Below are 10903 nucleotides of genomic sequence, written 5' to 3' on the forward strand. Positions count from 1 at the left end.
GCGAACCTCCACGCTTCGACCCACGTCACGGAACGCGATGCCGAAGTTTTTGGAGCAGCGTTATTCCATCAAATTTGCGGTAAAGCTTGGGAAATCGTCTACCGAAACTGTCGGTATGATTAACCAGGCTTACGGGGAGTCAGCCATGTCCAGAAACATGATCTTTCAGTGGCACAAGATGTTCGTGGAGGGCAGAGAAGAGGTCGACGACGAGTCTTCGAGAGGTTCCCGATGATGCCTTCGCGGGAGCGTTCCAGGAATGGGAACGCCACTGGAACAAGTGTATCGACTCACAAGGGTCCTATTTTGAGGAATATTAGCTTAAGATATGATAAAGTGTAATAAATTTTTTTTCCTGAGCTCAGTACACTTATTTTCCGGACGAACCCTGTATACCAATGACTTTTTTGTCATTACTCCTAGATCACTGTCGGTAACATTACACTTCATTCCATTATTTGTTTTGACACTTTATTGTCAAAGTATTTGGCAGATTCTCACAATTTTTGTGTCCATTGGCCGCTCTCGTGTTTTCATAAATGGACTAACATTACATGCATTTGTACAAGAAATTTGGAATATGCAGAAAAATGATAATTATTGAGCATTCACATAACATGCATGTTAAGCTAAGTTGGGGATCACCATTTCAATTCAAAAATCATTCATTTACAGATGAATTCCTGTCAATCAAGCAAAATGGGATTTGTATGACAGGGTACAACCTATTATTTAAGTGAAGAGTATGTTCAGAAATCCTAGTCCCTTCAAATTTGTATTATATTATATTTATGTGATATGTTATATTTTGGTCATCCATCTCTAAAATAGTAATGTGAAATAGTAAAATAAGAAGTTGTTTCAACTTCTTTGAAAACATACCTATTTTAACTATATCTCATCTATTTGTTTTCCTAATTTGTTTTACAATTTCCTTGCAATGTTGCACATATATACAGAATTCTGAAATAAACCATGCGGTATGGCAAAATGTAAATTCTTTTTACAATTTAATTTTAATTTTCAAATTATAACTCTTTTTCACTAGATATTGATTTATTATATGACCACTTTTGATGTAGTACGTCATCTTCAGGTAAGGTACCTGAAGATGATGCAGTACATTGAGAGCAGTCATGTATTAATTATTGTCTAGTAGAAAAGTGTTATTATTTGCTCATTATTATGTTTGACTTCCTCCATTTCTGCAAGTATATCAATATGCTGCTAATATATGGGATCCTCACGAAGTTGGATCAACTGCCAAATAGGACTACATATGGAATTACTTCAGATTACTTTTTGGTTAAACCAGTGGGGCAGCTTTGCTTCTAGATTTCTGTGAGTCGACTTTTTAAATTTGTATCCATTTCAGTGTTCATTTCTAACTCATGCAAGTGAACACAATGTTTGATTTTTTGCTAGTGAATATCTGTTTGTACTCCAACCCGCAATTCTTCAGTCAGTTCTTTTCCCATGTCACCTCTATCTAAATGACTAATGGCATTAAGGTCCTGTTTTATCTAGTTTCCCACATTTTCTTTTATAGATAAACTATACTCTAATTCGAAGTGCAATCTCTCACCTGAATGTTGAAGTCTTTGCAATAAAAGGAAGTATATGTAGAATCTTGTTTCACCAAACAGAGAAAATTGCCCACTTGATCTAATGGCTTGAGTAATGAAGATGATGGGAAGGCACTTCCCATACTTATTACTCACTCTCCCTCTATCCCGTGGCTATTTCTCATGAAGAAAAACCACTCATTTTGGAGCTGGCTGACAAAAGGTGGTAGAATAATACTCCCTGCAACCCAGTTGGTTGGTTTATTCTGTGATAGACAAAAAGATGAATTTTTATCACGACCTAAACAATTTTAATTATTTTATATTTTCCTTGAGGAACAGGCACTACATGAACTACTTTTCGTCTGGATTGTTACAATCAACCTATCCGGCATGAGTGATTTTACTCTATCCAAGCATATGCAATAGGTATTTCATAAAGCATATTTTTTTCTATTTTCCAAGCGATATACCTTGTACGCCAAAAATAGTAATACCATTTGAAAGTTTCCAAATGTGTTTCTAAGTTATTGTGACATATAGTATGTGCGCTGAAGCGATACCAGGGACCCACCCACATGGTAAGAATAGGCATGGCTGCACTTTGGTATACGTTTCTTCAGTATTTCACAGGGGTGAATTCTTGTTTCCATGACCTTGCCTCCATGTTCACTAAGACTTACTGCTCACTTTATCCTTTGGGTAAGTTTAAAAGGTAAAGAAGGTGCATTGGTTGTCCCATAGAGTCAAAGAAACTTGAAGAAGTACTCTGTGAAGTAATTGCTCAGGTTTTGGATGAAACCTTTCAGAAGTAAAGCATTTCTCAAATTCAATGCACACAAATAATACTCTATCCGTAACCTGCTCGATGTTAACTATGCTTCTTCCTACCTTGCTTGTTGCGTTCCTTTAAATATATTACATTATTAATTGTAAAAAGAAGAACTAAGAAATATACAGCTCTAATTTTAACAATTGCATGCTAACGTTTACAATTGAGTGGTCTTTGTGCCACCAGTTGGTCCGTGATGATCTTATAACTTAGTCACTTTAGTCCTTCCTTCATTCTAACTCACAAAGTCCGTGGTTATCCTAATTTCCATTCCCCTTCTACTCTTACTGTCTGGCACAGTTTTACAATTTATTATACATTTTATTTAAACTGTATATAATTGTCCTGGATTCAAGGATAGTCAAAAAGAAGGATGGACACAAAGATCACCACGGACTTGGTGGGAGGAAATGAAGAAAGGACTTGATATAAGAAGACCTCTGATATGAATACCACATGGCATCTAAATTGGTATTAATTCTAAAAAATCCCTGGGACTTATAAAATTAAAAAGCATTTTCCCAGCCCTACATTAGATTTTAATTTAAATACAGTTAAGACAAATAAGGTACCATTTTATTCATAGATTCCATTGATTATGAAAATTAAAAATTTTGGGAATGTAATTTCAATATCTCATTTAGGCTTCCTTCACGAATCCATTATATGCCTTTGTGCAGCGCAAGACAGAGGCCCATCATTACAGAGATGAAAATCACAGGAGTTTTCATCTCTGTTATTGTGGAATACATGTCGCTTGGATCATGCCTATAAAATTCGGGAAATAGATGCCAGAACTAGCCGACTCAAGGACTCCTTCTTCCCACGGACAATACGGGATAGCAACTGCAGGGTTATAGACAGCAAAAATTCCACTTACCACCCTCAGCGTCTAAAAAATAATTAGTTGTATTTAAATGCATGCTCTTCCACTAACCTTATGTGTTTTGTTATTATACCCATTCTTTCCGAATGACCTCATTCGTGTTCTGTTCATCTGTTTTTAAGTTTCCCTTTCAATCCCTTGTCCCTCTCCGCGGGGGGAAATTCCCGCTACCTGCAACGTTGGGTCGCATTCCCTGCCTTTTACAGACTCTTTGGGGGGTAGAGTGTTTCGTGGTGCATTTTCATGTGGTGTTTCAATTTCTTGCTTGTTTTGTCCTGGCTTCCGTGTTGTAGGATGGCTTTCGTGCTGCATCATGGGGTGCAGTTTTTTAGTTGTTTTGCGGTATGTGTTTGCATGAGTATTGGATGAAGGGATTTTTGCATGAGTGTGTGCGCAGCTGTGGGTGTAATTTTCCGTGTTGTTTTTTTGCATGTGGTATTTTTCCTTTTTACGGTTGGTGACCTAACACCCCCGCCACACGCCCTTGCGGCGGCTCGCGGGGTATTACGTAGATGTAGATTAGTTCCACCACTTCACACCTGAATCTGTAATTTATATAACCAATTGCCGAGGTGTGAAGTTAACTTCCAGATTTGGTGCACTCCACAAACTGCTTTTGAGGACGACACGCAGTTTACAGTCATAAGTAAATAATTTCAGAGGAACTTTATGAATATGTGCCTCTGTGCCATAGAGAACCGGCAAAATCTGATGTCACAGCTCAATCATGAAGCTCTCTTCAATTTCACTACGTTACTTAGTAAACAACAAATAAAATTCTTACAAAATAGCTTTATTAACATGACAAAAAATATTGGGGACATAAGTTGTAACATTAATTCATAATTGAGTAATCATGAGCCTTCCATTTAACATTGCCATATAAAATCTGTGTAAACAAGCAATGGAATGATCAAAGTACTTTGAGTAACAAATAATTATATAAATATATTTGGATCAACAAAGAGATCTACAGCATCATCATGTTTTCGGCTATAGCAAGGTTGAAGAGAAAATTTTCCAAAGCTGGTGGAAGATTTTTTTCCCTCAAGGTTTCTATGCAAACCATTGGTTTCCCATCACTTGTGCTCACAGTTGCCAGAGACCTAGAAAATCACAGTGAATAATTTACATTAAAACTAAATAATAATAACGAAAGAAGTGCCCCAGTATATATTCCAGGGTTAGTGAGCAAAATTACATTTGTATATCACTAGATGTAATGGGTATAATGAATGGTATGAATCTATTATGAGCAATCGTTCCTTGCAACTCTTCATTATCAATTCCGACTTTACAGGTATTTTCACTCAATTTTTTATAATCTCAGTCCATTCATTCTGTTGTCTAATAAAAGTAAAGAAAGGGAAAACTACATGAAATGGTGTAACAATTTAGGTAAACCGGAAGAATTTCTCTGGGCCTAGGGACAGTATGTCATTGTGTACAATCTTTGAACATTCTTTGGGACAATACATTTAATGAATTAAAGCCCAAAAAAGGAAAAAAAAATAATGGTATATCATTTACTTTAAATGTGCTAATAGATCTCCTGTCTTCCCAGCTATTTCTCTGACGACTTGCTGTTCAGAAATGGATGTATTTTCCGAAAGTTGCATCATAAAAAGAGCTATCTCTTTATGAGTTTTGGTCATTACCATGCTTTCTGAAAAAAAATAATGTTCTTATATTATTATAAATATTCAAACAACTGTGCAATTTAGAGAAAAATCATTAAGAGTCACAAAATAGAATACATAAGACTCTAATCACCAAGGCCATTTTTCACTTTTACTAGCACAACATTTTCAACTAAATTTTTAGAAAACAACTTTTAAATTTTGGAATCATTTAGATCTAGGCTCGAGAAATTGTATTATAATATAGCAATGAATCACTTGAATGGACCCTCGATACTAAAATATAGACAATGCACCTATTTTAAATACAAAAAAATCTGCTGACAGTAAATTTGTCTCAGAAGTTTTAGCAATTTTTCTTATTGAATGAAGGGAGCAAGACTACTTTTGTGGCGGGGCCTCGGGGCTACAATGCAAATATGATAGAAGTCTACTACACTTATGATTCATCATATTTCTTTCCTTTCAGACAGAAAAATAGCTTCCTTTAGAAGATATTGAGGTAATACAGTATCAAACCAATAATTTTTCATAATTTGATAACTTGCAATTGAATATTTATCCACAAATCTGGTCCCAAATATTTCACTAGACAATGCATGAGGGTGAATTTTACTAAATGAAATCATGAGTTATTACAAAAAATGTAGAGAAAATTTATGCCCCCAGTATATATTTGATGGTATGCTTAGTATTACAAGAGTTAAACACAAAAGTGTGCATGTAGTTTCATGGAAGAAACTCTGAAGGAAAATATCGATGCAAAATATTTTTACCAACATCAAAGAAATAGAGAACACATTGATAACCTGGCAGTAAATTGACTGATAATTTTTTACATGAGAAAAATATTCCTGTACCTTTAGCATGTGGAGCAATGTTAATCTCTTTAGCTGGAAGGTTGATAAGAATGTCATAAATATCTTTCCTTGAACAGACACCTGCATCCCTGCAGCCAGCAACATAATACTGATTACTCTGAAAAGGAAGTAGCTTTATCTTCATCTTAACATTCCTTACACAACAACATAAGAGTAAAATCTGAGAAAACTTGTAGTTAAATGCAAGTTTAAGCAATGATTTCCACAGAATGGATGAAATGTTATGGAAATATGAATCAAATACAAGCTGCAACAAAGTTTCTTACACACAATATGTGCTAATTATGTAATAGCATTACCCTTGGAAAATAAATTTTATTGTAATCTAATCATGGAGGATTCAGAGAGACAACAAAATACAGATCCACTCTGAAAGAATTAAGAAGTTTCCTTGAAAAGAGGTAAAAAGGGCACAGAAATAAATGCAATAAAGAATATGAGCAGTGATATTGTCCGAAGTGAATGCAGAGTTAGACATGATAGAGAATATTTGGAGAATTTGTATAATAGTGGTTTGGGAAAATGTAAGTGAAGTATATGGTGCACATTATCATGGCTCAGTTATGTAAATTGTTCAATTCATGTCTGCGAATTTTTGTGGCACCAACTGACTGGATGCATGCAAGAGCATTCCCTTTGCAGAAAGGGAAATAAGAATGAATGTAAAAATTATAGAACAATTTGTCTTTGGAGCATATTGGGGGAGATGTTGGGTGCAGTATTGATTGCGAGAATATGAAAGGTAGCCCAGGGGAAAATCTTGGTAATGCAATGTAATTTTGCACTAGATGGAAGAAGCACTGATAATCTGCATTCAGGAAAGAATGCACTTGAGATGTGCATAATGTACAGACACAGTTTATTAAGTGATTTCGAAAAAGATATACAAAGGTGTAAATACTCTTAGGAGAAAGTTGAGAAAGGTTTTGAGAGAATAAGAAGTGAATGAGTGGTCAATGACTACTATAAAAACTATGCACGAAAATATTAAGTCAGTGTAAATCAATAGATTTTGAGTGAATGGTTTCAAATAAAGCATAGATTGAAGCAAGAATGACCCAAAGATTGGTTGTAGAGCCACAGAAGAAGAAATAAGGATTCATAAGGTCACCAAGGCTGTTCAATGTGTATATTTCCAATGGTGTGAGTGATAGATGTACGGCTAGGTACATGCACTGATTACACATATAAATTCACCCATGCTTATATACACCATCAAGTCAACTCAACTGCCTGAGAAACTGCAAGAGGGGGTCTTTCTACCAGGAGCCCCTAGATATCTTCGGTAAGGTGCCATGGAGAATTTAATCGTGAGTGAAAACGGCTAAAAGAATTAGAAGAACAATAAAAGGGTGTAAAAGAAAAAATAACTGGACAAGAAAGTAAGTTTGTATCATTGCGTAATGACTGCAAATGATGACAGGGTAGCTTCAGCAATTAAAAGGTGTACCAATGCCAATTGCCAGCCCCAGTGGCGGTGGGGTAATGTCCTCGTCTGTCAATCCTAGGGTCCCGTGTTCGATTCACCCCTGGGTGGGTTTTCATCCACCTAGGGCTCGGGTGTTCGTAATCGTGTCCATTGATATCACTGTTAATAGTTTGACTTAAGGGCCAAAAAGTGCTGTTTTCGGACTAAGGCTAAATAAATAAGAAGGGTTGTTGGTAGTACACGAGGCATATAAAAAAATTATGTTTGTTTAAGTTAGACAGAGTGACAGCACATAAAAGTGTACTCTCATCCATTTTAACCATAAAAAAATGATACTACAGTATGATAGGAAAAGCGTGAATATTAACTAAAAATACATGCATGTTTTGGGAAGAAGTGGTATATCAATCAAGTCTTGGATGAATTTGGTTTATGAGACTTAAAAGATAGGGAAGATCAAAAATTTCAGCCAGTCATTTTTAACATGTACAGTGTCTATCCCAAAAATAAGTAGTATCTTTTTCGACTCAAAAGGTGTTATCTGCAGAGAGTTGGAGCCTTGAGGACAGACAGTGAATAGAAATTTTTACGTGGGAGTCCTCGAAAGGCTGCAGAAAAGAGTCCAATTCATCAGGAGGGAGATCTTTGCCAACTGGAGGCTGCACCACAACAACACGCAGTACCATATCGCCTCCCTCGTGTACCTAGCAAAGCACAAGGTGGCTATAGTGGCCCAGCTTCCCAAAGTGGCATTACTGGATAGCTCCTTTTTATTCCAAAGAATAAAAAGCAGCTTGAAAGGCAACCATTTTGGAACACTATGATGTCAAAGAAGCCGTGACAGGGTGCCTAAACAAGTTTTCCATTAAAATTTTCCATGAAGCATACCAAACTGGCATTGGTGGGTCAATGCTCAAGTGCCCTATTCAAAGAATTTTAGCAATTTATACTTTGATCTGGAATAAATTTGTTCCCAGATTTATTTTACTTACTTCTGGGACAGACCATGTATGCATGTGACAAACATGAAATAAATATATGTAAACAAGAGTGTATGGAAGAAATCAGTATGAAAGATGTTCAAGACTTGACCCCAAAAGGAAATGGCACAAATGATAAGCACGCTGTGAAATTGTGTAACCTCAAAACATCACCGCACTTCTTCTGTAAAGCATACTGCAGGGGGAACAGCAGTGGTAACGCTTCCCTTGAGTGAACTAAGCTCCATCTTTGAGTGAAGATTTATTCTTGATTCACAAATTCCATCATGCAACTATCTAATTATTGAATTTAATAAAAATTAGTTGCAATTATAATAGCAAGAACATCAAAATGATGCTACAAGAACCAAATTTGATGTATCACAATGGACAACAAGGAAATCTAGATGAAAAAAGTACATATTGTTAATAACCCTATTAAATATGTGTATAATTTTGGGATTTGTTCAAATTAATACATACTGTTCTTTTTTAGGATGAATACATAATTCCAAAAATCTTTTAGAAAAGTTTGGGAGGGATATATCCACCACTGTAGAAGCCTCAATACTTTTATAAAATGTTATTTAATACATTATGACTGGTTTCATCTTAAAAGGCATGAAGCGGCAATTTTTCGTATCATGCATGAAAACATGTATATATTGACGCAAGGATTGCGATTAAAGGTTCTTTTTAATTGGAAGAAATAATGTAAGGAATGCTTCAGTGTCTGCATGTTTTAGGAAGTGAAAGAGGAAGGTTTGTGGAAAAGATCATAGAGCAACATCTCTTTGTCCTTCTTGTGCATACCTATTACTAGTCTCCCTTTTTACAGACCATTTTCAAGTAAACATCTCTGAATGCATAGATGTGCAATTCAAAAAGCTGCATTATAATACCGTGTTAAAAACCCGACTACTTAAGTACACAATATAATATTGGATATTAAAAGAGCAAACTTCTGTGGGCCCAAGTGTCCTTTTGAGAGAAATAAAAGTACGTAAATTTCATGCCGGCTCCTGCTTATTAAAGCCAGAGATTTTTTGCCTCTTGTTATTGATAGTAATTTGGTTTAATATTGACAACATTTTAAAGAAAATGTGAAATATCATGTCTTTCACCCAATAGTCTTAGGAGCCAATCCATATGTTTATTATTCTAGGACTTTATTTCGTTTGTGAAAAATTTCTTAATTTTCATTCATCTTCATTAAAATGCCTTGTTTTTTTTAAACTGGCGAGGACTAAATGCCTGGTCGTGACATTTCGCGTGTTTATCAGCAGTTACTACATACCTTTAGGTCGATAATTTCGTCAGGATGCAGGTCTATCCAAGGGAAAAGTAAATCCCAGGTTTTTCTATGCCACATTAATGCAGGAAATGTCCGCAGTGACTGGAAAAATTACACTTCTTTATAATTATCAACTAAGAATATTTCAAAGTATAAACAACAGAACCGACCTTTAAAAGGATTTCGATGCTGTGGTGGTACACTATTATTCTCTTTTTTAGAAGAAGGGCTGTGTATATTAAAATGGTCTCCAAGCCGAAGGTCTTAATAAGTTCTGAAAATATAAAATAAATGTGCTGAAATCGAATAGCCTCCATGGAAATCCGTCGAAATCGACTTCGCTCCCCTCCTTAATTTTTTGCAAGTATAATGACCATCACTAAAGGCACAAGTTCTTCAAGACACCTCAGGTAAATTTGATTTCCATGCTGGTAAAAGTACACACAAACCCTTCACATTGGTGTTTACTAGGTGCTTGTTGGGTTCGAAATCTTTGACAATAAAAGTTCCATTTTCTTTCGTCATGCAACTCCCTCGAGTCAACACAGAGAGGTACAACTGCATCATTGCTGGAGGACTTCCTTTAAATAATAAAGGCATATTCAACATGGGCAAATATTATTTATAAGTAATAAAAAAGGAAACAAATCAAGTACCTGTTTTACAGAAAGTCTTGCTAAGTATCCTACAAAATGTTTCATATTTTTCAGGATTGAAATCCTTGGCCCACAAAGCAAGGGCGAATTGTTTTACCTACAAAATAAATCTATCATTGTATGGTCAAAAATAAAAAAAAATGTGTGATAAATGCAAGTGGCGGTTCTAACCCGAGGCAAGTTGTCAGACTCAAAAACTTCTGTTGAATTGATGTAGTACCAAGCATTTCGAAATCGACCGTAGAGAAATGGTTGCGGCCAACTGTGATCACCGTCTAATCCGCATTTCCTGGTGAGCAGTGATCGTTGCTCGGTGGTTATAGAAGGATATATCCAAGTCCATAATATGTCTCCATTACTGTCTCGTTCTGAAGGAATAAATATTAAGTATCACTAAAACCGTCACTACTGTGTAAACATTATTGTTAATATTCTGACGCAAAAGTCATAAGTAGATTCCGTACAGAATAAAAATGAAAGCGAAACGAAGTCTTTTCATTGCGTTCAATATTTGGTACAAACTAGCATACAGTAAAGAGTATTTACCAATTACACTACATGACAATAAAGTCACATGTTCCGCCATTGCCCCTTTCATTTGTCATGAAACAGGCTGCTAAGCGTACTCATCGCTGAAGCAACGCCATGGAGTTAAAGGAAGCAGAAACGAATGAATCCTTATAACATTTTCTGTATATGTTATATGTGTACAGATTTCAAATAAAATCACTTAATTATTT

The 10903-nt window shown here is 35.7% G+C and overlaps 1 protein-coding gene across 1 annotated transcript; it reads right to left on the bottom strand.

Moving 5' to 3' along the window:
* Window positions 1-4079: 4079 nt before the first annotated feature.
* On the bottom strand, window positions 4080-10822 carry LOC139687630 (DENN domain-containing protein 10-like). The gene is made up of 9 exons (XM_071584870.1): window positions 10710-10822; window positions 10335-10531; window positions 10164-10260; window positions 9957-10088; window positions 9678-9781; window positions 9511-9609; window positions 5784-5901; window positions 4814-4949; window positions 4080-4389 (listed from the first exon to the last, which is right to left on the bottom strand). The coding sequence occupies exons 1-9, from the start codon at window positions 10759-10761 to the stop codon at window positions 4254-4256; spliced, it is 1071 nt and encodes a 356-aa protein (XP_071440971.1). The 5' UTR covers window positions 10762-10822; the 3' UTR covers window positions 4080-4253.
* Between the last annotated feature and the right edge of the window lie 81 nt (window positions 10823-10903).

This window comes from Hetaerina americana, unplaced genomic scaffold (genome assembly GCF_022747635.1).
Source record: "Hetaerina americana unplaced genomic scaffold, ioHetAmer1.1.p SCAF_2, whole genome shotgun sequence".
NCBI lineage: Eukaryota > Metazoa > Arthropoda > Insecta > Odonata > Calopterygidae > Hetaerina > Hetaerina americana.

Bases quoted from the DNA above. Each gene is read 5' to 3' on its own strand.
- LOC139687630 (XM_071584870.1), bottom strand. From the start codon at position 10,761: ATGAAAGGGGCAATGGCGGAACATGTGACTTTATTGTCATGTAGTGTA. The intron at 4,950-5,783 runs GTACAGGAATAT...ATTTTTTTTCAG, and splicing joins CATTGCTCCACATGCTAAAG to AAAGCATGGTAATGACCAAA. The intron at 4,390-4,813 runs GTAAATGATATA...GTGATTTTCTAG, and splicing joins GATCTATTAGCACATTTAAA to GTCTCTGGCAACTGTGAGCA.